Below are 19,441 nucleotides of genomic sequence, written 5' to 3'. Positions count from 1 at the left end.
TGTCCCCCCTGCCTCCCCTCCCCCTTATTTCTTGAGGCAAACGACTCTTCATTAGATTAATCACTGACTTCAGTTTTCCCTGCTTTCTCAACCTATTCCATGGAAATGACTAATTTCATGTTTACTGTAAATCATCTGGAAGGATTTAGAAACAAATTTCTGCCCAGCAGATTTCGGTTTACGTACCCTGATGGGCCACTGACACACTCAGTGGATTCCTTCCACTGTCACCCTCCCATTCTGAAGCAGGCTAGGATATCACACAAAATTCTTTATCCAGCATCAGCAGTTTCTGCTCTTCTTTCCTTTCCATTAATGCCGCCCCCGCCACGCCCGACTCACCCCCTCCCTCCCTTCACTGGGGTCTGACCATATTAGGAGTTCGGTCACACAAAATACCTTACTTTTTTATCAGTGTGCTAGCTGCGAGGGAAAAAACAAAAACAAAAAACCCAAAGGTGGGATATGTTTGTTATCACCATGGCTTTATCGAGAAGTTACATACCTCGATTTGGAAACCCATTTCTGAACGGCGCGGGTGAGAAAGCCAGACAGCGCTTTGCAGACGTGACTGGCTTCCGGGATTTACCGGGTTCTGAAGGACCGCCTCTGGTGCCCCCTACTGGTTGGATTTTAAAACCTCCGCTGTGCGTTTCCGAAGCGTGAGGTCTGGCGCTGCGGGCGTGAGCAGGGAGGAGGAGGGTGCCCGCCCCCGCCCCCGCACCCCCCCGACACAGGATGGCAGACCGTGGGACTCGCGCCTGAGGCACCTCTTCCGCACCTGGCCGAGAATCAGGGCCCTCCGCGGTAAATCCATAAATAGAAATGCGTAGTCACTGACATCAACAACTTCCTAGGAGTTGAGGGAGGGGGAAGAAACCTACAAGGGGAAATGTGGAGATGAAAAGAGAAATAAAAAAAGAAAAAGGAGACAAGCAGACATGTCTCAAACTCCAAGCTCCCATTTCCTCTTTCAAATGAACTGCCTCCCCACTGTGAACAGAATCAAGTATTTATGAAGGCATTTTTTGCATATTAATAGCATGTGGAGCATTGCCAGTTCTGAACTCCTAAAGGTTTGGTGCCCTTTTTTTTAATGCAGGTCCTACAAACACCCTCACAGAATTTGGTATTCTCCTTCACATATATTTTCTTTCTGCCTTGTGGCTTCTCTTAAGGAGTTTCATTTGATTAAGGGAAATTAGTTCCGGGGGTACAGTCAGAGACCGAGCCCTGCTCTTAACCTCGGTGGCTGACATCAGTCGCTAGAGAAGCTTTTCCTTTTCCCCAGGGCCTCTCTATGTAGATAGAGGTGAAAGGTTGGGTGAAGTGACCAGCACCTAAATAAGAGTATTAAAATTGTAAATGAAATTCTTAGCAGGAAGTGTTAACATATCTATCCTGAGCGGGGAGGGGGGAGGTAAAACTTTTTTTAAAAAAAAGTAAGAAAAATAATTATAATTGAATTAACTACAGCAGCATTACTATCTATACTTGGTAAAGATCCCATTCAATTTTAAAAGAAAAACATTGAAAACCCGTTAGAAAAATAAGCAAAGACATAAACAATTCATATCAAAAATAATAGTAATAGAAAAACAAATGTGGAAACAATATTCATCCTGAGTAGCAATTTAAATTCAAACTGAGGCAAACTGGAGGTACCATTTTATATTTGAGATGTGGGTGCCTCCTCTCACCTGTTTTTCATGGTAACACCCACAACTGATGAGTTTTTGGTAAAACTGGTACACGTATACACTTCTGGTGGGTTGTAATTTGGTTCAATCCAGTTGTAAAGCAAAATGGCAATATGACTTGCAAAACATGAAAAATATTCATACCCATTGATTCAGTATTTCTGACTTCTGGGAATTTATCCTAAGGAAAGTAATTCCGCAGAAAAAAAAGTGAGTGGAAGATGTCCATTGCAGCAGCAACTATAATAGAGAAAAACTGGAAACAGCCAGAGAAATGACTAAATTGTGAGGGGTTTAATTCAGGCATTAAAGTGATGCTTGTTCATCATAGATACTGTGATTTAATACAAAAGGTTTAACACATGGTTTCTCACCTTCAGCACCATTGCAGTCTTGAGCCAGATCGTCTTTGTCTTGTGGGGAGCTTTCCTGTGCATTGTATCAATAGGATGTTGAGCAGCATCCCTAGCCTCTACCCACTAGATGCCAGTAGCACAACCCCCTGATTGGTGACAGTCAAAAACGTCTCCAGGGCTTCCCTGGTGGCCGCAGTGGTTGAGAGTCTGCCTGCCGATTGCAGGGGACACGGGTTCGTGCCCCGGTCCGGGGAAGATCCCACATGCCGCGGAGCGGCTGGGCCCGTGAGCCATGGCCGCTGAGCCTGCGCATCCGGAGCCTGTGCTCCGCAACGGGAGAGGCCACAACAGTGAGAGGCCCGCGTTACAGCAAAAAAAAAAAAAAAAAAAAAAGTCTCCAGTCCTTGCCAAACGTCCCCTGGAAGGCAAAAATCACACACACCCCAGCCCAACCCCACATTGCACACTACCGATTCATTTTAAAAGTAGAAATCAAAGTGATGTCAATTATGACTGCAACTATGTACAAAAAATACTGTATCTATAAAGACTTGCAAATAATGCTTGCAAAAAAGTACAGTCATGCTCGTTTGAAATTGTCATGCTCGTTTGAAATTACGACTATGTTGGGTTGAGTCTTTTGTTTTTATTTTGTCTTCCTGGTTTGTCATTGTTTTTCTTTTCTTTTTTTTTTTTTCAAAATTCTCCCTGTAAGGAGGAAAAATGAATCATGAGGAGAGCTGGTTTTATTCAAGTCTAGCTTAAAATGATGAGGAGTCACAGTAAACAGCAAGCGAAACAAGGGTCCAACACCAACAGTTCCATTATTTTTAACTACTGTTAGTTGAAATTATTTAACATTAATTAGGTTTTTATTAGATTATGGGTCAGACCATCAGAATGCTCCTTCTAAGGATCTCAGCCCCTTTTTCAGCATTTTCTCCCTCTGATCCTAGACTTTGGTGGGGGTGGGAGGCGACAAATTCACCCGTTTTTCTGAAAAGTCTGGATCTCAAAGTAAAGAAAACTCTCTAATCCATTCAGATCCATCCGTGTAAGGCTTGGGACAAGACTGGCCCTGAGCCCACTGGTTTATGGAGTTGTCAGGGCAGAGAGGTTGTCAGTCAAGAGTATCAAAGTAGAAGCTCACACTTCAATTAGATTCCCCAAGAATCATTGCATCTCTTTGTTTAAAATAAGAAACCGCTCACGAGTTTTGACATTGTGGGTTTTCTCCCTTTGTTAGAGAAAGCAAACATCCTTTCTCACTTCCTTTATCTTGGGTTTTGTTTTTTTTGCTTTGTGGGGATTAGAACTTTGGTAGCGTCCTAAAAATCCTGTTAAACAAAAATTATGTCCCCTTTTCCCATTTCACAAAGCCACTTCTCTTTCGACCTATACTGTCTCTTGAGTTCAGGTTTCTGAGTTTACAACAGTATAAACTCATATTTGATCTTATGTGTCCTAAATTTACCTCTTTGGATTTCAAAGAGTAGCCTGTAATTCTAGCACACTAAGGATTTAGGGTTGAATAAACCTGTGTTTACCCCATCTGTTCTTTGGTGGTTTCACAGATGGTGTTCATCTCCCCTTTCAGCCTTCTTCTTTCAGGAGAAAATAGAACACCTGTAGACACACTAAGTTTTTTGTGCAAGGTACAAAGCGTAGCCTTTGTCTTCAGTGTCCCTTTCTGAAGCCATACCCTGCCTTTTGATTGAAACTTTTTTTGCTGTTTTCTAAGAGTAGCAAGCTACTACTCTTTAAAGACAGATTTTTTTTTTTCTTATTCTGCTTTATTCACCCTAGCATCTCACATGTTTAGGACAGTTCTTGGCACACGGTAGCTCCTCAAAAAAAGAAAAATTGACAAATAAATCTCTTATTGACATTAAGGTCCATGCCCTGGTTGGAAAAAAGCCTCTAAGTAGGATTTGGAGATTGTACTTCTTTTCTTTCCAGTGAAATGATACAGAAGTTCAGCTGCCGTTTCTCTAACACCTCACACCATCTCAGAATACTTCCTACTGTTGGTTGCCATGATTTGGTGTTTCAGTCTCTGAGAAGCTTTGGGTCTTGTGCAGATTGGATGTGTCACTAGGCATCCTGCTTGGAGATCTTTTTGGAGGCTGATAAGTGAGACTGGGCCTAGCAGGAATACCTGGGAGAATTAACCATCTGCATCTCCTCACCTGGAGAAGTTCCCTTTCCTCCCCACCTTCTATCCTCCTGTCTCTCATTTCTAAAGGCATGGCACAGCATTTCCCCAGCTCCATGCTCTTCCCCCCTCAGCCTGCCCCCTCCATCGCCCCGCCCCACCGCTCTCCTTGGTTTTGTAAATAGCTTTGGTTGGGGAACTTGATTCAAAAGTTTTTTTGAAGATCTAAGCAAACTTCATCTTCTGGCTCAATCTTACCCACAGGATTACTTTGTCAAACCAAAAACTCCATTGACAATTTAAGGATAATTTACTGAGAGGGACTTGTTTTTAATTACAAAGTCGAGACTTTTATTTGTTGAATTTTCACTGCAACTATTATTTATTCCAGTAAGTCTGTATTTATTGATCTGTTGGCTACTAGATCCAACCAGACACATATGTGCCTGATTTTCTTTTTATTTTTATTATGGAAAATTTCAAATACATGCAAAAGTAGAGAGAATAGTATAATGAACCTCCATGTACCTATCATAAGCTTCAATAATTATCCCTCCATTATCAAGAGGGTCTTTTTAAATGGTCATAACAGCCAATGTATTTGAGGTTTCCTATGTGCAGGATTTAGAATTATCTCCCTTAATCCTTAAAACAGCCCTATGAGGTAGGTACAGTTATTGTCATTTACAGATGAGGAAACAGATGTCATGACAGACAGGGCCCCATTTAACATGCTACCTGCACTTGCCAAAAGGCCTACTGGTTTGGGAATCCCACAAAGTTGCTTTTAGATCCCAGCTTCTTCCACACTGACTTGTGTGGTTTCAGGCAGGTTGTTTAACCTCTCTGAGGCTCAATTTCATCACCCACAAAGGACAATGATATTTTCCTCATGGGGTTGTGACAATGATTAGATGAAACAACATATGGAAAAGGATTAGCACAATGTTGTCACTAGGCAATCCTGATAAATTACAATAGGAATTATCATTCTATTCCCTCGCCCTCTGCTCGAAAGCTATTGTAAAACGGAACTCGGAGCTTGTGTACAACCTAAGGGTGCAGATGTAGAAGAGGAGAAGCTTGAATGGCAGGAATAACTTAAAGGGCTACAAGTCAATCTACCTACCGTTTCGCCCCTCCTCCACTCCACCCACCCTCAACCCCCAAGCCCAGACACCTCAAATATCCTCCATGCTGTCTGGAATTTTGTTTCACTACTTTATGTAATTCTACCTATTGCAGATTCCTTAGGGTTTCTCATATCTCATTGTGGATTGTTTTTTAATTGTTCTCCCTACCCCTTATGGGAGCACAGCTGAAGGCTGAGGGGAGGGGGAGGGGCGGGGGGTGAAGCAGAGAATTTTGTAGTGAGGACCCCGTATCCAGCAGCGCCCCAACTCCCCCAGCACATGGCTGCCCAGGAACAGTGAGAGGTCAGAGGACAGGCGGGCAATGGAAGGGAAGGGGGCAGAAAAGAAAAGGATATCTTTCTTTCTCTTCTTCCAGCCCTCTGCTATTCCAGCATTACCAGGACTAGTTCAGCTCCTTAGCCAAGCTAAATTATGGGTTAGATAAGTTTTTATGGGCCCATGTGGGAATCAGAGCACCACAGGTAACATTTCTTTTCCTAGTGAAAATTTCATTTTTTTACAATGAAATCAGTTTGCAAGTTGAGATTCCCTGTCTCTCAGTTGTCACATTGGAAAAGTCACACGGGAGCCAACATAACAAGGAAGTCACACAGTTTGGGGTTAAAGTTTGGGGTTAGAAGGAGCTGGGGACTTGTTCAGATTTCCCACCCTGCACCCCACCACCTCCCATCTCCCCATCTAAGTCTAAAACAGGATGTGTCATCTCTCAAATACATGCAGAGTTCCGGCCTGAATGTAGCCAGACACCCCCTCGCAGAAAAAGCTCTATCTTCTATCTCCCCTGGGGCAGACGAGGTCACTATTTTGGCTTACATTTTTTCTCCTCCAGCTTCTGCTAAGCCAGATAAACAATGATTCTGTTGTGTCAACAAAGCACTTAATTAAACTGAGGACAATGTCAGTTAGAACAATGTCAATTAGATAAGATTTACTTCCAGATAGTTGAAGCCTTGGAATTAAAGTCTCCTGGGTTTCATTATTCAAAAGTTCCTTGAGGGGCTTCCCTGGTGGCGCAGTGGTTGAAAGTCCGCCTGCCGATGCAGGGGACACAGGTTCGTGCCCCGGTCCGGGAAGATCCCACATGCTGCGGAGCAGCTGGGCCCGTGAGCCATGGCCGCTGAGCCTGGCGTCCAGGGCCTGTTCTCCGCAACGGGAGAGGCCACACAGTGAGAGGCCCGCGTACCGCAAAAAAAAAAAAAAAAAAAAGTTCCTTGAGGAAAACACTGAGGTAGAGAAACTCAGGCACAGAAAGCTTAACGAGTTGACAAAAGTCACCACATGAGTCTCTCATAGACGTTAAGACTAGAGATTGCTGTGTTTCTCTTCCTGGTCCACTGTTTGCTAGCTCTTGGGCTAATTTGTAAATGCTTAGGAGGATGTAAAAATCTCCTTCCATAGAGTTGAGGATGAAGTGGATGAAGACTAAAATTCGCGACAGGAGGGGAACGAGAAAGCTCTTCTCTGGTTTCCAACAAAACTGTACCTCCACCACGCCTCCTTGTGGAGCCCTCCTAAAACTGTCCACTCAGCCCATTTCACCAGCACCAAATTGCCTCGAGAACACAAAAAGTGGGCCAGGATGTCAGGTGGCCAAGATGAACGCAGGAGACAGGCACATGGACCACTGGGCAGACTTGCGGAGGATGGAACCACGCTGCGGTTTGGGGTCCCGTCTGCTCCTCAGAAGGAGGCCATGCAGCAGCCCAGGTTGTTGAGTTGAGATCCTGATGTTCCGTCTGGCCTTCTGAAGACTAAAGTTCTCCTGCTCCTCCAGGCCAGGGAAACCTAAACAGAGAGAAGGTCTCAGAGTGGGACTCAGGGTGGCCAGGTGGCTGGCCTTGCACGGGCTGGGTCCCCTCCATGTCAACCTGAGCTGAGAGTGTATACAGAGCCCCTGGCCCACTCAGATCCCTCCCCAGGAAGCCCAGCCATAGGGAGTCCAGCAGAGTTCCATGCCCCACTCAGCCCCACCTGTGTCCCCATTCCTACGGCCCACTTTTAGTTCCACAGAATGCCAAGAGCAAGAAATAACAGGGCCTGGGAAGGCCAAGCACAGGGGAACTTGCCAGACCCCTGAGCTCCTAGCACCAGGCAGGAGTGACCTTCTCCAGGATTTGGTCCCCACCCTCAGTGACTTCTCCATCCCCACCGGGATTCAGAGCCACCCGGACCCTCATCTTCTGGGAAAGTGGAAGGACAGACTCTCAGCCAAGGAGGGGGGCCCGGTGGTCCAAAGAAGCTTCTGACTCTTTTCCTTTTGTTTGCTCACAGGAGGGGACAAACGCCCTGTGTGCATAGAGGTTTGATGTGACAACTTGATGGACCACATGAGGGTTTCAGCAAAGGCCTCCCGACCCCACTCTCCATGCGTTAAGATAATGGTGGGGTGTGTAGCGTATTTCAGGTCTTGGCTACAGAGGCCCTCCTTCCTTCTGTTTTCCTCCTCCAGCTCAAGCTTGCCCACAGGTTCCCAGAGACTCTTGGCAGCTTGCTCTCAGGCAGAATGAAGCTGTGAGCTGTGTGGGAGACAGACAGCAAGAGTGTTGCAGCTTCCTTAATGAGGGACCATAGCTCTTCTTGGAACCACGAAGCCACAGCTACCGGGATGGGGAACCCCAATTAGAAAGGAGTGGGAGAAGTAAAGAGCTGCCTGCAACAGATCTGTGTCTGTGGTGGCTCTGTGGGACCCGTAGGTGGAGATCTAGCTGGTTGGGTTTAGAATCTCCTTTTCCTTCTTAAGGTAAGACGTTCCAGTGACTTCAGAGCCAACCCATGCTGGTGACCCTTCAAAATACACAACTTGAAAGGCGGAGGAAAAATTGTTGGAGAGAGGGTTTCTCTTTGAGTTTGTAGCTCAGATAGTGTAACCCAAGGATAAGAAAGGAAATGATATGTATTTTATTTAATGGACGTCCTCTGTTAGTTTTACTACGTTACATATGTGTGCAAATGGATATTAGTAAACAGCCGATAGCTCTCTTTTGTTCTGGCTTTCAAGTGAATCACATTATGTTTACAGCAAGATAGTAAACCTGGATTTCCCGTGGCTCAGTCTGTCGGAGCATAAGATTAGCTCTTGAATTCATTAACAGTCATCTCCTTTTAAATGTCAGATAACTTTTTAAATGCCAAAGCACTTACACAAGGGCCTCTGTGCAATTCAAATCAGGTTTACCAAATTAACTCATTAATCTTTATTGTTTCATTTCCTGAAGAGAAAGGCTTCCAGGTGTTTTTAGCAGAACATAATAATATTAAAGTATTTACAATACAATATAGGTGAAGGAATGGGTTTTGATTTTCTGCTAAGCATCTCACCCTGCCATCAGTTTTGTAATCATTCCCACTGAAGCGTACACAGAAAAAAACGAAAAAGCTTCAGGCATCTCCACTTTCTTCTCCTTGCCCTGTTTTCCTTCCCTTTCTTTGTGTTTTCTTCTCCCCTCTACTCCCTGAGGCCTTAACTCCCTTTTACTATTTATTCTGCCATCTTTAAGAGCTACAAGCGTCGATTATGATGGCTCTACCACCTAGAAAACAGAGGGGTACCTCACAGGGTCCGGGATGGAGTCAGAAGGCTGGGGCAGAACAGGTCTAGATATCAGGAATTCTACTTTCCTTTTCAAAGAACCCCTCTGAATAATCAGATACAGGCTACACTGACTGCTAAAGATAGATCCTTCCAGGACTGGCCCCTTCTTGTCACCCAGCTCTCTGCTCAAATGTCACTTCCCTAGCGAGGTCTTCCCTGATCACCCAAGGGCAAACCCCATCCCCTCCCCACCAAACTCCATCCTGTCACCATTTCATTGTCTTCACAGATTTATCACCATCTAAAATCATTCTTTTTCATGTGTTTGTTTGTATGACACACACAGTAGCACTCAATAAATATCAGTTAAATGAATAAAGTGAAATGAAAAACCACCCCAATGCATAGCTTTCTTTCCTGCTTTCAACTTTCTTTCTCTCCTCTTACCACTACCTCCCAGAAACCTCTTTAAGTATTTAATCTTCTTTCCTCCCGTCTCCCAAACCCCCTTTCACTATCATTTGTTTGTTCAAATACTTGATCATAATAAGCAAAAACAGTACTGCACACTCCAGTGACTATAGAGCCTTCACTGGAAACATTCCATCAAGCCAGAATTGATGGCCCCTAAACGTTAGAGAGATGAGCCACATAGTCAAGAGAATTGTTTTATCAAACGATTTATAGGTCAAGTGATTTGGAGAGACTTTTCTCAAAGCCTCTCAATTCCCCACTCTTTAATCTGAGCCCCACATAAGGAGTTAAAGTAACTCCAGCCATTGGAACTAGTCTTGGCTGTGCCTTTTGTCCTCCCACCTAACACAAAATCTTCTCTTAGAGATAATAGAGAAATTTCCCTCAAATCAGTATTGTCTGATTTCTATTACTCCACCCAGTGATTCATGCATGGTTTCGGAAGCTAGAAAGCTTGAAATACTTTGTCTGATTCTTGATTGGACCAAACGCTTTCATTTGATCTAGAAACAGGGAGGGGAGGTCTCACTCTGAGAAGTGAATCAGATATATAGCTGAGATGACAAAAAATTGGATATGTATTTGTCCAGAAGAACCTTTCTCTCTAGCCACATTTCAAAACAAAGGAAAAGGGTGTGGGTGTTCATCGGAATGATGGCTGCTTGTGGGGACCCACAAACTGTTAATTCATCATTAACACTTAAAAGTAATATAAATGTGATGGGAAGGAGAGTTACGCCCAGAGAGACAGCCATCCGTGAGTTAGTCTCTTAGAAAATATGGAAATTATCAAATCCACACCCGGGGTGATCTCATGGCACACTAATGTATGTGACCCCAGGAAATCAGCCCTGAAAAATAACAAGTAACTTTCCTCTTTGGGAATGAGGAGCCAGTGCTACGCAGAGGACAGGCCTCTGGAGGTCAGCACATGCGTCCTGGAAAGCTGTCTTTCTTGCCCTCCTTATTCTTTTTTAAACTTTTTTTTCTATTTATTCTTTCTTTTTCTTTCTTTCTTTCTTTCTTTCTTTCTTCTTTCTTTCTTTCTCTTTCTTTCTTTTTCTTTCTTTTTCTCTCTCTCTCTCTCTCTCTCTCTCTCTCTCTCCCTCCCTCCCTCCCTCCCTCTCTCTCTCTCTCTTTCTTTCTTTCTTTCACTGTGCCGGGTCTTAGTTGCAGCACATGAGATCTTCCTTGCTGCCTTCGGAATCTTGCCCTCCCTATTTTAACTAAGTTGGGCCATAACATGTAGCTTGCTGGTAATGTTATCATTCCTCTTTTTCTGAAAGTATGTATCAAGTATGTATCAAGTGTGTATTCTGAAAGTATGTATCAAGTGTGTACTCGTTTCCAGACTCTGTGCCTGGCACTGCAGCTATTTGGAAACAGGATAGTTGTGGTTCCCGCCCTCATGGAGCTTACAGTCTAGTGTGGAGGAGAGGTGGCTGTACAAGCATGAGTATCACTCTGGGCAACGGTGGGAAGGGCTCAGTTCTCTGGGTTGTCACGGGAAGCACAGATGAGCCAGACCTGAAGGATGCAGAGGAGTTAGAAGGGAGGGGTGTGTTTCCCAGGGAGGGAAGGGCACGTGGGCAGCCTTGCTCCAGGAACTGAAGCAAGGGTCAGTGTTGATGGCAGCCCCCTGAACTTGCTATTCCCACAGCGAGGTCAAAACTTCCTGCAGAGAGCCCCACAGAAACTTCCCTCGCCTTCTTGCGGGCTTTGCGCTAACACTGCTCTCTTGCCAGGGCAGGTGGGAAGAGGGGCCCTTGACTGCTTAAAATTGCCGCCGCCACCCACCCTCGCCAGCTACTCCTCACTCCCCTCTCTGTTTTCTTTCTCTCTACATCACGAATCACCTTCAGACATTACTTACGTGCCACCCGTTCGCTTCTTTCCCCCCTCAGTAGGATGTATGCGCAGTTTTCCTGAGAGTGAAGACTTCTGTCTGCTTCTTACACTGCCATATCCTCTCTCCTGGGCATAGAACAAGCATTCAATCAATATTTGTTGAATGACGGAATGAGATGGGAAAGACAGTCCAGGGCCAGGCAGGAAGGGTCTTATAAGCCTTTTAAGAAGGTTGGCCTTCATCCTGAGGGTAAGGACCTTTGAAGAATGATGTGGTCCGGTCTGCATCCAGAAAGATCACCTAGGTTGCAGTATGGGGCATGGGCTGGAAAGCAAGTTCAGATTATACTTTGTCGCTCTGAGGCATGACACCATTTGCATGTTGTGGCGACAGGAGGCAGGAGAGCCCCCAGGGCCTCCCAGACTCCTCCAACGGCCCATTCTTCCTTCCCTCTCTGCTAGATTTGTTCAAATCACTCTTTCTAACACACCAAATACATTTTAAATTTGGGAATAAACTGGAATCTTGATATAACTTTATTTGCTGCAAGGCAGGTTTGATAACTGTTCATAGAAGCTGTAGATGTATCAAAAAAGGCCTCATTAAAAAAGGAGTTTTAGGCAGTCCATGATTTCGGCTCTACCGTTTAACAGCTGTATGGCTTTGGGCAAGTGACTTAACCTCCCAGAGCCTCCAGTTCCTCATCTGCAAAATGGGAATAACAATACGTGCCTCGCAGGGTTGTTGAGAGGATTAAATAAAATGAGTACTACCCTCCAACATAAGGTCCCTTTTCCCACTTTCCCATTACGCCAACCCCAGGTATGAATTATTAACCAAACTCGGGTTATTCTCTATACATATGGATCCCCTGTGTCTTCCATGGTAAAAATAGGTGTTACAATTAGTGTTCCAACGATGAAGAATTGCTTTCTATAAATATTTGGGGATTCGGACTAGCTCTTGTCACACTGTGTATCATTCCTATGAAAGTGGGGCTTTCTGCTTCTCTTCACAGGGAGCCCAGCAGTCCTTGGAGGCAGCAGCTCAGAAGACAGGAGAGCCTCAAAGTTGTATAAATAAAGGGCTGATATGTTCAAACAGAAAAGAATTTTACACGCGTAAGCTGCACATCGACATGACGCCGTTCCTGAAGGTGCTCTCACACTGAGAAGACTAGGGGTTTTATAGACACACACACAGGAATTCCAGTTAATGCACTTCTGCATGGTACAAAAACAGCTTCAGAAGTCCCTCAGAGATCTTGCTTTATCAGAAGGGACAGAAAATAGGCAGTTTGTAGCACATGAAGAGAGAACAAATTAGGACAGTAATCGCAGGCAGCCATCGGGGACAAATCAGTTGGGTGTCTGGTTCGGTTGAGGGAGGACAGGGAACAGAGAGGAGAAAGGATAACCTTGAACCACTCATAAAACAGGCAAATATAATTCATTTTATCTTGACAGTAGCTAAAATAATAGTTACTGTTTTACCACCGTCACTTGGTAGAGCTGATATTCCTACTACAGGGAAGACTAATTCTTGAGTTAACCATTTAGAAGGCAACTGCCAATCCTCTTCTGGATGTCTGACCCTGTTTTCTGCTCTCTAGGAGTTCATTACTCTCCCAAGCTCAGCTTTGTATCCAGCTTAGGGTACTGAGAGCTCCTGTGGTAGGGATGGCATTTGTCCATCTTTGCAATATGCCTTCCTGCCCCAGCATCTAACAGCGCCTGGCACATGGAAGACGCTTCCTAAATGATCCATGAATTGACCCCCTTTTCATCCCACAGCCCTCTGGCTTCAAACCTTCTTTCTCCCCATTCTTTGCCCCCTCAGAGGTGAATGAACAGGAAATATATGACCTTGGAATATATGAAATTGATCAGGAACAAAGCAAGTCTTGGCATGGAAGGATCTCAGATCCTTCATCCTACCCTCGAGGACAACGTCCCAGGCCCTTGATAAGAAGTGACTAAGAAAGACAAAAACAAAGGAGAAGAAACCAAATACTCATGGGGTTCTTGATGGTGGCACTATCCAGTGCTATAGACTGGCAGGGACTTCCAAGGTCGTGAGGGTCACCCTCCTAAACTCACTGATCCAAAGTTCTTAGGTTACATCTTCTTTGGACGACCCCAATCCCAGCTCTGCAAGGTGGGGCTTTGTTTAAGAGTCATGTATTTGCCCCAAATCTGTCTCTCTCCATGGCTGGGCTCTGCTTTCCTGTTTCCTCTTAGATAGGCTCTTTCCCCATGGTTGCAAGATAGCCATGAGCTTCTGTTTTCTAAATCATTGGCCCAACTTGGGTCACATGCCTGTATGCAAATGAATCGCCATGGCCAGGGGAATGGAATACTCTGATTTTCCCAGCTTGGAGCCACAGGAACTCATAGGAGGGAGGGGAGGAGTGTCTCAAAAAGGAAAAAAAGAAAACCTAAAAGTTGAATAAGATAATGATTCTGGGGAGCAAAACAAAAGATTTTTGCTACAAGTATTCAAAATAATTACCTTGATTCATTACTCATTGTATTAGCTTGCTAGGGTCACCACAACAATGTACCACAGACTGGATGGCTTAAACAACAGAAATTTATTTTCTCACAATTCTGGAGGCTAGAAGTCCAGGCTGACGGTGTCAGCAGAGTTGAATTCTTCCGAGGCCTTTCTCATTGCTTGTGTCAATAGATAGCCATCTTCTCTATGTGTCTTCACATGGTCCTCCCTCTACATGCAGTCTGTGTCCTAATCTCCTCTCCTTATAAGGACACCAGTCGTTGGATTACAGCCCACCCTAATGACCTCATTTTACCTCTTTAAAGATCCTGTCTCCAAACACGGTCACATTCTGGGGTACTGAGGGTAGACTTCAACATATGAATTTTGGAGGAACACGGTTCATCCCAAAACACTTACATTAATGAAACTATCCTTTTCGTTTACTTAGCAACAGTTTAGTTCTTCCCTCAGGGCTTGAAGAATTATGGTTGGTACTTCCTGGGATGAGATATCATCATTACCACTATTCATTCATTCAACCCATAATGAGCATCTACTACCTAATATGTGTCCGGCACTTTCTGGGCATTTGAGATACAACAGCAAACGAAACAGATAAATCCTTGTCCTGCTCCAGGCAACATATATAGCAAATTGATAGTTGCTATGGAAATAATAAAATATTTATGGAGCCTCTAGAAGCTGCAAGTGAGGAATTTTACAATAATTTTTTGTGTATTTAGTGTCCACAATGCTTTTGTATTACACTTTTTCATCCAGCAACTTTGGCGTCCTTTTCCTTATAGAAGGAAAGGCATTGTTATCCCTAAGGTCCGCTTTCCAGTCCACCCTTTTCAAGACTCACAGAAATTGTAACTTAGCCTGCTTCTACATGAGACTCACGGGGACACGCTAGACTTTCTGACTCCCAGACCAGTCCTTGCCCCAAAGACTATATCTTTTCTTGCAAATGTTCAGTGTTAACAGCTCCCCCTAGATAGACCTTCTCCTCGTTGACACGGTAGCTCCCAGATTCTTAGGGAGTGCCTTGTAGAAAGACACAAATCTCAGGATTGTACAGCAAAGGATGGAGAGTTCAAATCAAGAAAGGCATACAGGCTGTCCAATTCAGTCTACACATTTCATTGGTGCATTTCCTGCCTAGTCACAGGACATTTCATTCATTTTTTCCTGGTGCATGTTGGAAGTAGTACACATTTCAGGGGATGAGGGTAAGAAATAAAAATATTGAGGCAGAAAAGGAAAATGGAAAGAGATGTAAATAATCACAATTGCTAACATAAATGAACACTTACTCCATGCCAGGCTTTGTTCTAAGTTTTACATGCAAGAACTCATTTAACTCAAAAAACGAATCTAAGAAGTAGGTAGTGTTATCCCATTTTACAGATGAGAGCTGAAGTAACTTCTCACATGACATACAGTTGGAATATGGCAGAAACAAGATTCAAAGTCAGGCAGCCCTGCTCCGGGTCCCATGTTTTCAACCCTGCAGACCCCAACTGAGTCCTATCCAATCAAAAGCACTGCCTACCACATTAGCTAAGCAGCCAGCACAGCTCCTTCTAGAAAATTCCATCCCTGTGCACTCATCCAGTCTGTTGCAGGAATATTTTCTGACTCTCCAGTACTCTGCCCTTCCCCTCACTCCCACCTGCATTCTGTGGACCCAACATAAAGCTTTCTCTCCCAATGATCATCCACTTTCCTTCAGACAACATATATTGAGCATCCATTGTATATCAGACACTGTGCTAGGCACTGAGAACACAGAGATGAATCATCTCCATCCCTGGCCTTCCAAGGAGCCTATAAGCTAAGAGGAAGATAAACAAGAAGCAGATAATATCAGCACAGTATTATGGCAGAGGCAGGCACAGGTTGCTATAGGAGAGACTCATTCATTTCTCAGTTATTACACGTGGAACCCTACTCAAATTTAAAAACCTATTGATAACACTGAAGGCAATGCTATTAGCCCATTTTATAGGATAATCCATATCACACTTAGACATGGGGAAACACGATTGATCCAGAGTACACCTGGGTTCACGTAAAAATTGAACCATTTTTTTTTTTTTTTTTTTTGCGGTACACGGGCCTCTCACTGTTGTGGCCTCTCCCGTTGCGGAGCACAGGCTCCGGACGCGCAGGCTCAGCGGCCATGGCTCACGGGCCTAGCCGCTCCGCAGCATGTGGGATCTTCCCGGACCGGGGCACGAACCCGCGTCCCCTGCATCGGCAGGCGGACTCTCAACCACTGCGCCACCAGGGAAGCCCTGAACCATGTTTTTTTTTTTTTTTTTTTTTTTTTTTTTTTGCAGTACGCGGACCTCTCACTGTTGTGGCCTCTCCCACTGCGGAGCACAGGCTCTGGAAGCGCAGGCTCAGCGGCCATGGCTCACGGGCCCAGCCGCTCCGCGGCATGTGGGATCCTCCCGGACCAGGGCACAAACCTGTGTCCCCTGCATCGGCAGGCGGACTCTCAACCACTGTACCACCAGGGAAGCCCTAAAAATCTGTTTTTGAAAAAGAAATGGTAATTGATGAATAAATTAAGGTAGAGATTTTTTTTCCCCAGGAATTTTAATAAATTATCAGGGTTCGTGGTAGTAGGGAAGAAAATAGCAATAATGCCAATTAATGCTAGATACAGAATTGAATATGCTTATACTCAACATTGACATCAAAGAGTATGTATGTTATGCCCAGAAGATGTGAAGAATGAGAAATAAGTTCCACCTCACAGCATTCACACAGGCAGTTATCACTTGGTACCCTCAAATCAAGGCAGAGGAACCTGCCTGAAATCAGGTACTTTGAACAGTCCCCTGCCCCTGGTTTGGGGCCAGCCCTGCGTTTTACTTATGCAGGCAGGTGTGGGCACATGCCACCAAGCAGAGGATGGCTGTCACCGCCACTGAATCCTGTGGTCATGTGGGGAAAAAACAGCATGGATTTCAGTGAGAAGAAGTAACAGCAAAACAATGTTGGGCTCAAGATGTTGTCCTAAGATGGAGCAGGCCCCTCGGGAGGCAAGTCCTAGGGCCTAGAGTCCTTGACACCAGCTTTGTTGACCACCAGCAGGAGAGCTGCAAAGGGCTCACAAGCTGGTTTCGAGATGCAATGATTCAAGGACACTTGAATAATAATTTCGCCAGGAAAAATTTTCAGGGCATTGAGTCTGTTACAGTTCCCAAAGAAGGAAGCCCAGGATTAAGTAGACTATTATCAGTATTAAAGCATCTGACCAGCAGTTGGGAAGCCCTGGGTTTTCTCTGACTCTGAGTAACCTTGTAATGCATCTGGGATTCCGCTGCCTCTTTAGTAAAATTGGAGATAATAATGCTGGGACCTCCATACCTGCCTCTCAGCAGTGAGGTGAGAATTACATGAAATAATAATTTTCAAAGTATGTTCATATCTATAAAGGGTTCAGTTCACAGAGAGAAAGAAAGAAACATTCACTGGTCCCTGCCAAGAGCCAGGCCTCTCACATATTAAACATTATTTAATTTCCCCAACCCCCTTCCTGTTAAGTGTGCAGTTCGCCACCGTGCAGATGAGGAAACTGAGGATTGGCGAGATGAGAGGACCAAGGGTGACGTGGCAGGCAGCAGACAGAACTAGGATTCAAAGCCACCAAACCCACAATTCCTGATATTGATTAGGCCTATCCTGTTCCTGAGAAGAATTTAATTGTACTTCTTTGTTCTGGCTTCAGAACCTGGGAGAGGAGAAGAGAGAATATTTTAATAACACAAGATACCTTATGACTTTCATAAATCCGTTTTCTTTATTAAAGAATAGGTGTGAGGGCTTCCCTGGTGGCGCAGTGGTTGAGAGTCCACCTGCCGATGCAGGGGACACGGGTTCGTGCCCTGGTCCAGGAAGATCCCACATGCCGTGGAGCGGCTGGGCCCGTGAGCCATGGCCGCTGAGCCTGCGCGTCCGGAGCCTGTGCTCCGCAACGGGAGAGGCCACAACAGTGAGAGGCCCACGTACCGAAAAAAAAAAAAAGAATAGGTGTGGGATCTTTTTAATACACAAGAAAATTTGTACGACCTTAAAGTTGACACTCACAAATGAGATACTGATTTCCTTCCAGCATTAAGAAGGCATTGAAATTAGTCATTTAGATGTATGTGTTACATATGTTACACAGAATGTCCAAATGTATTTTCCTAATTTAGCTTTTCAAGAACTCGTACAAAATTTATCATTACCCCCATTTCACAGATGGAGAGGTTGAGGTTCAATGATAGGTCATACAGCACATACAGCCCCCTGGAGCCCCACCTCTGGCTCCTGCATTCCCCATCCTCCCAGCAGTTCCTTCCCGAAGCCTGCAGTGAACCTAGAAGTACCATGCTCAGATAGGGCGCTGTGTGTGAGGGGAGAGGGCAGGACCAGTGGAAGGTTCTCCAGGGACAGATGAGAACTTCAGGCCACCTGGCCCAGCCCCTGTCAGTTGAAGAAACTGAGGTTCAGGGATTAAGTACCTCGCGTGACCTGTAAGGCATGAAGTACAGGATCAGGGCTTCAGGGCAGGCAGTCTGACTCCAGGATCTGCACCACAACCATTCAGGCAACTGTCTCTCTTGTCTGGTTTCAGTGCTACAGTTTGTGTTTACAAAGTGTTTGTTACTATCCCCACGCACCCCACCCCGCCCCAGACCTATAACACCACCCTGTTGCCAGCGCTCTTTCTAAATACAGCTCAGTCATATACCACTGGTTTGCTTGAAATTCCCTACCACGTCCCCGTTGGCCTTCCGGTTAACTCTGGCATCAAAAATGTATTTCTTTTATAAATAGAAAAATAGAACAAATGAATATCTTTTTAAAACTCCAGACTGTGACTTGGAAGATCTGGCCCGTGTCTGATTCCCACTGTCCGGGCCCTGCAGCCACACCAGAATGCGCCCCCCAGCCAGTACATGCTCCTTCCTCTGCGGGAACTGCCCTAACCTCCCCTTCTCTGCAAGACTTAGCACCATGTCCACTGGTAAACCAACCTTCCCAGCCTAACTTAGCTTCACCTCCCGTGAGGTCCTGCAGAAACCTGTCATAATCTGTCACAGCATTTATCACACTGCATGGCGACGGTGAGGTTTCCTGTTTCTCTACAAGTCACTGAGCTTCTTACAAATAGATCTTTCAGCTTTGTGCCCCCGGCGCCCGGCACAGTACCTGGCACACAACAGACACCCAATAAATATTCATAAGCCAAATGTAGAGATGGAGAGCAAATGACTTGGCCAGAATAACAGAGCTGGGATTTGAATTTTCAGTCCTTCAGCTTGTTTTGCTCACTCACCAAGTATTATTGCCTGTGTTTCAGTCATTACCTCTATAACTCATTAAAAGTGGCAGACTGCTGTCACTTTTTAGTTTTAGTTTTTTCAATTCAAATCTTGAATCCGAAATATACTCAGGAAGTTTAAACAATTTAAGTATAAAAGGGTATGTCTCCCAGCTGTGTTCCCTCCCCCTTGGACACCACTGATGCTAGTTTCCTGTGTACCTTTCCTGAGTTGTAGTATGTATATACAGTCCAATACAGGTAGAAAAATAGAGACATTTTATACATGTTTTTATATATTATACACATTGCTCACAGTCTTACTTTTTTTTAACTTATTATATCTTGGAGTTCTGTTAATTCATTAAGAGATGCTTCTTAATGGTTGCATTGTAT

At 44.7% G+C, this 19,441-nt stretch overlaps 1 protein-coding gene across 1 annotated transcript in view; it reads left to right on the top strand.

The window, feature by feature from the left end:
• Positions 1-19,441, top strand: part of KIAA2012 (KIAA2012 ortholog) — a 117,070-nt gene that overhangs the window by 61,858 nt on the left and 35,771 nt on the right. The window contains exon 14 of the mRNA XM_032638640.1: positions 12,239-12,376. Within this exon, the coding sequence (XP_032494531.1) occupies positions 12,239-12,376 (138 nt within the window). The remainder of the gene's footprint in view (positions 1-12,238; positions 12,377-19,441) is intronic.

This window comes from Phocoena sinus, chromosome 7 (genome assembly GCF_008692025.1).
Source record: "Phocoena sinus isolate mPhoSin1 chromosome 7, mPhoSin1.pri, whole genome shotgun sequence".
In the NCBI taxonomy this organism is placed as follows: domain Eukaryota; kingdom Metazoa; phylum Chordata; class Mammalia; order Artiodactyla; family Phocoenidae; genus Phocoena; species Phocoena sinus.
Note: the sequence above shows the minus strand (reverse complement) of the source record. Positions and strands in the feature narration are given on the sequence as shown.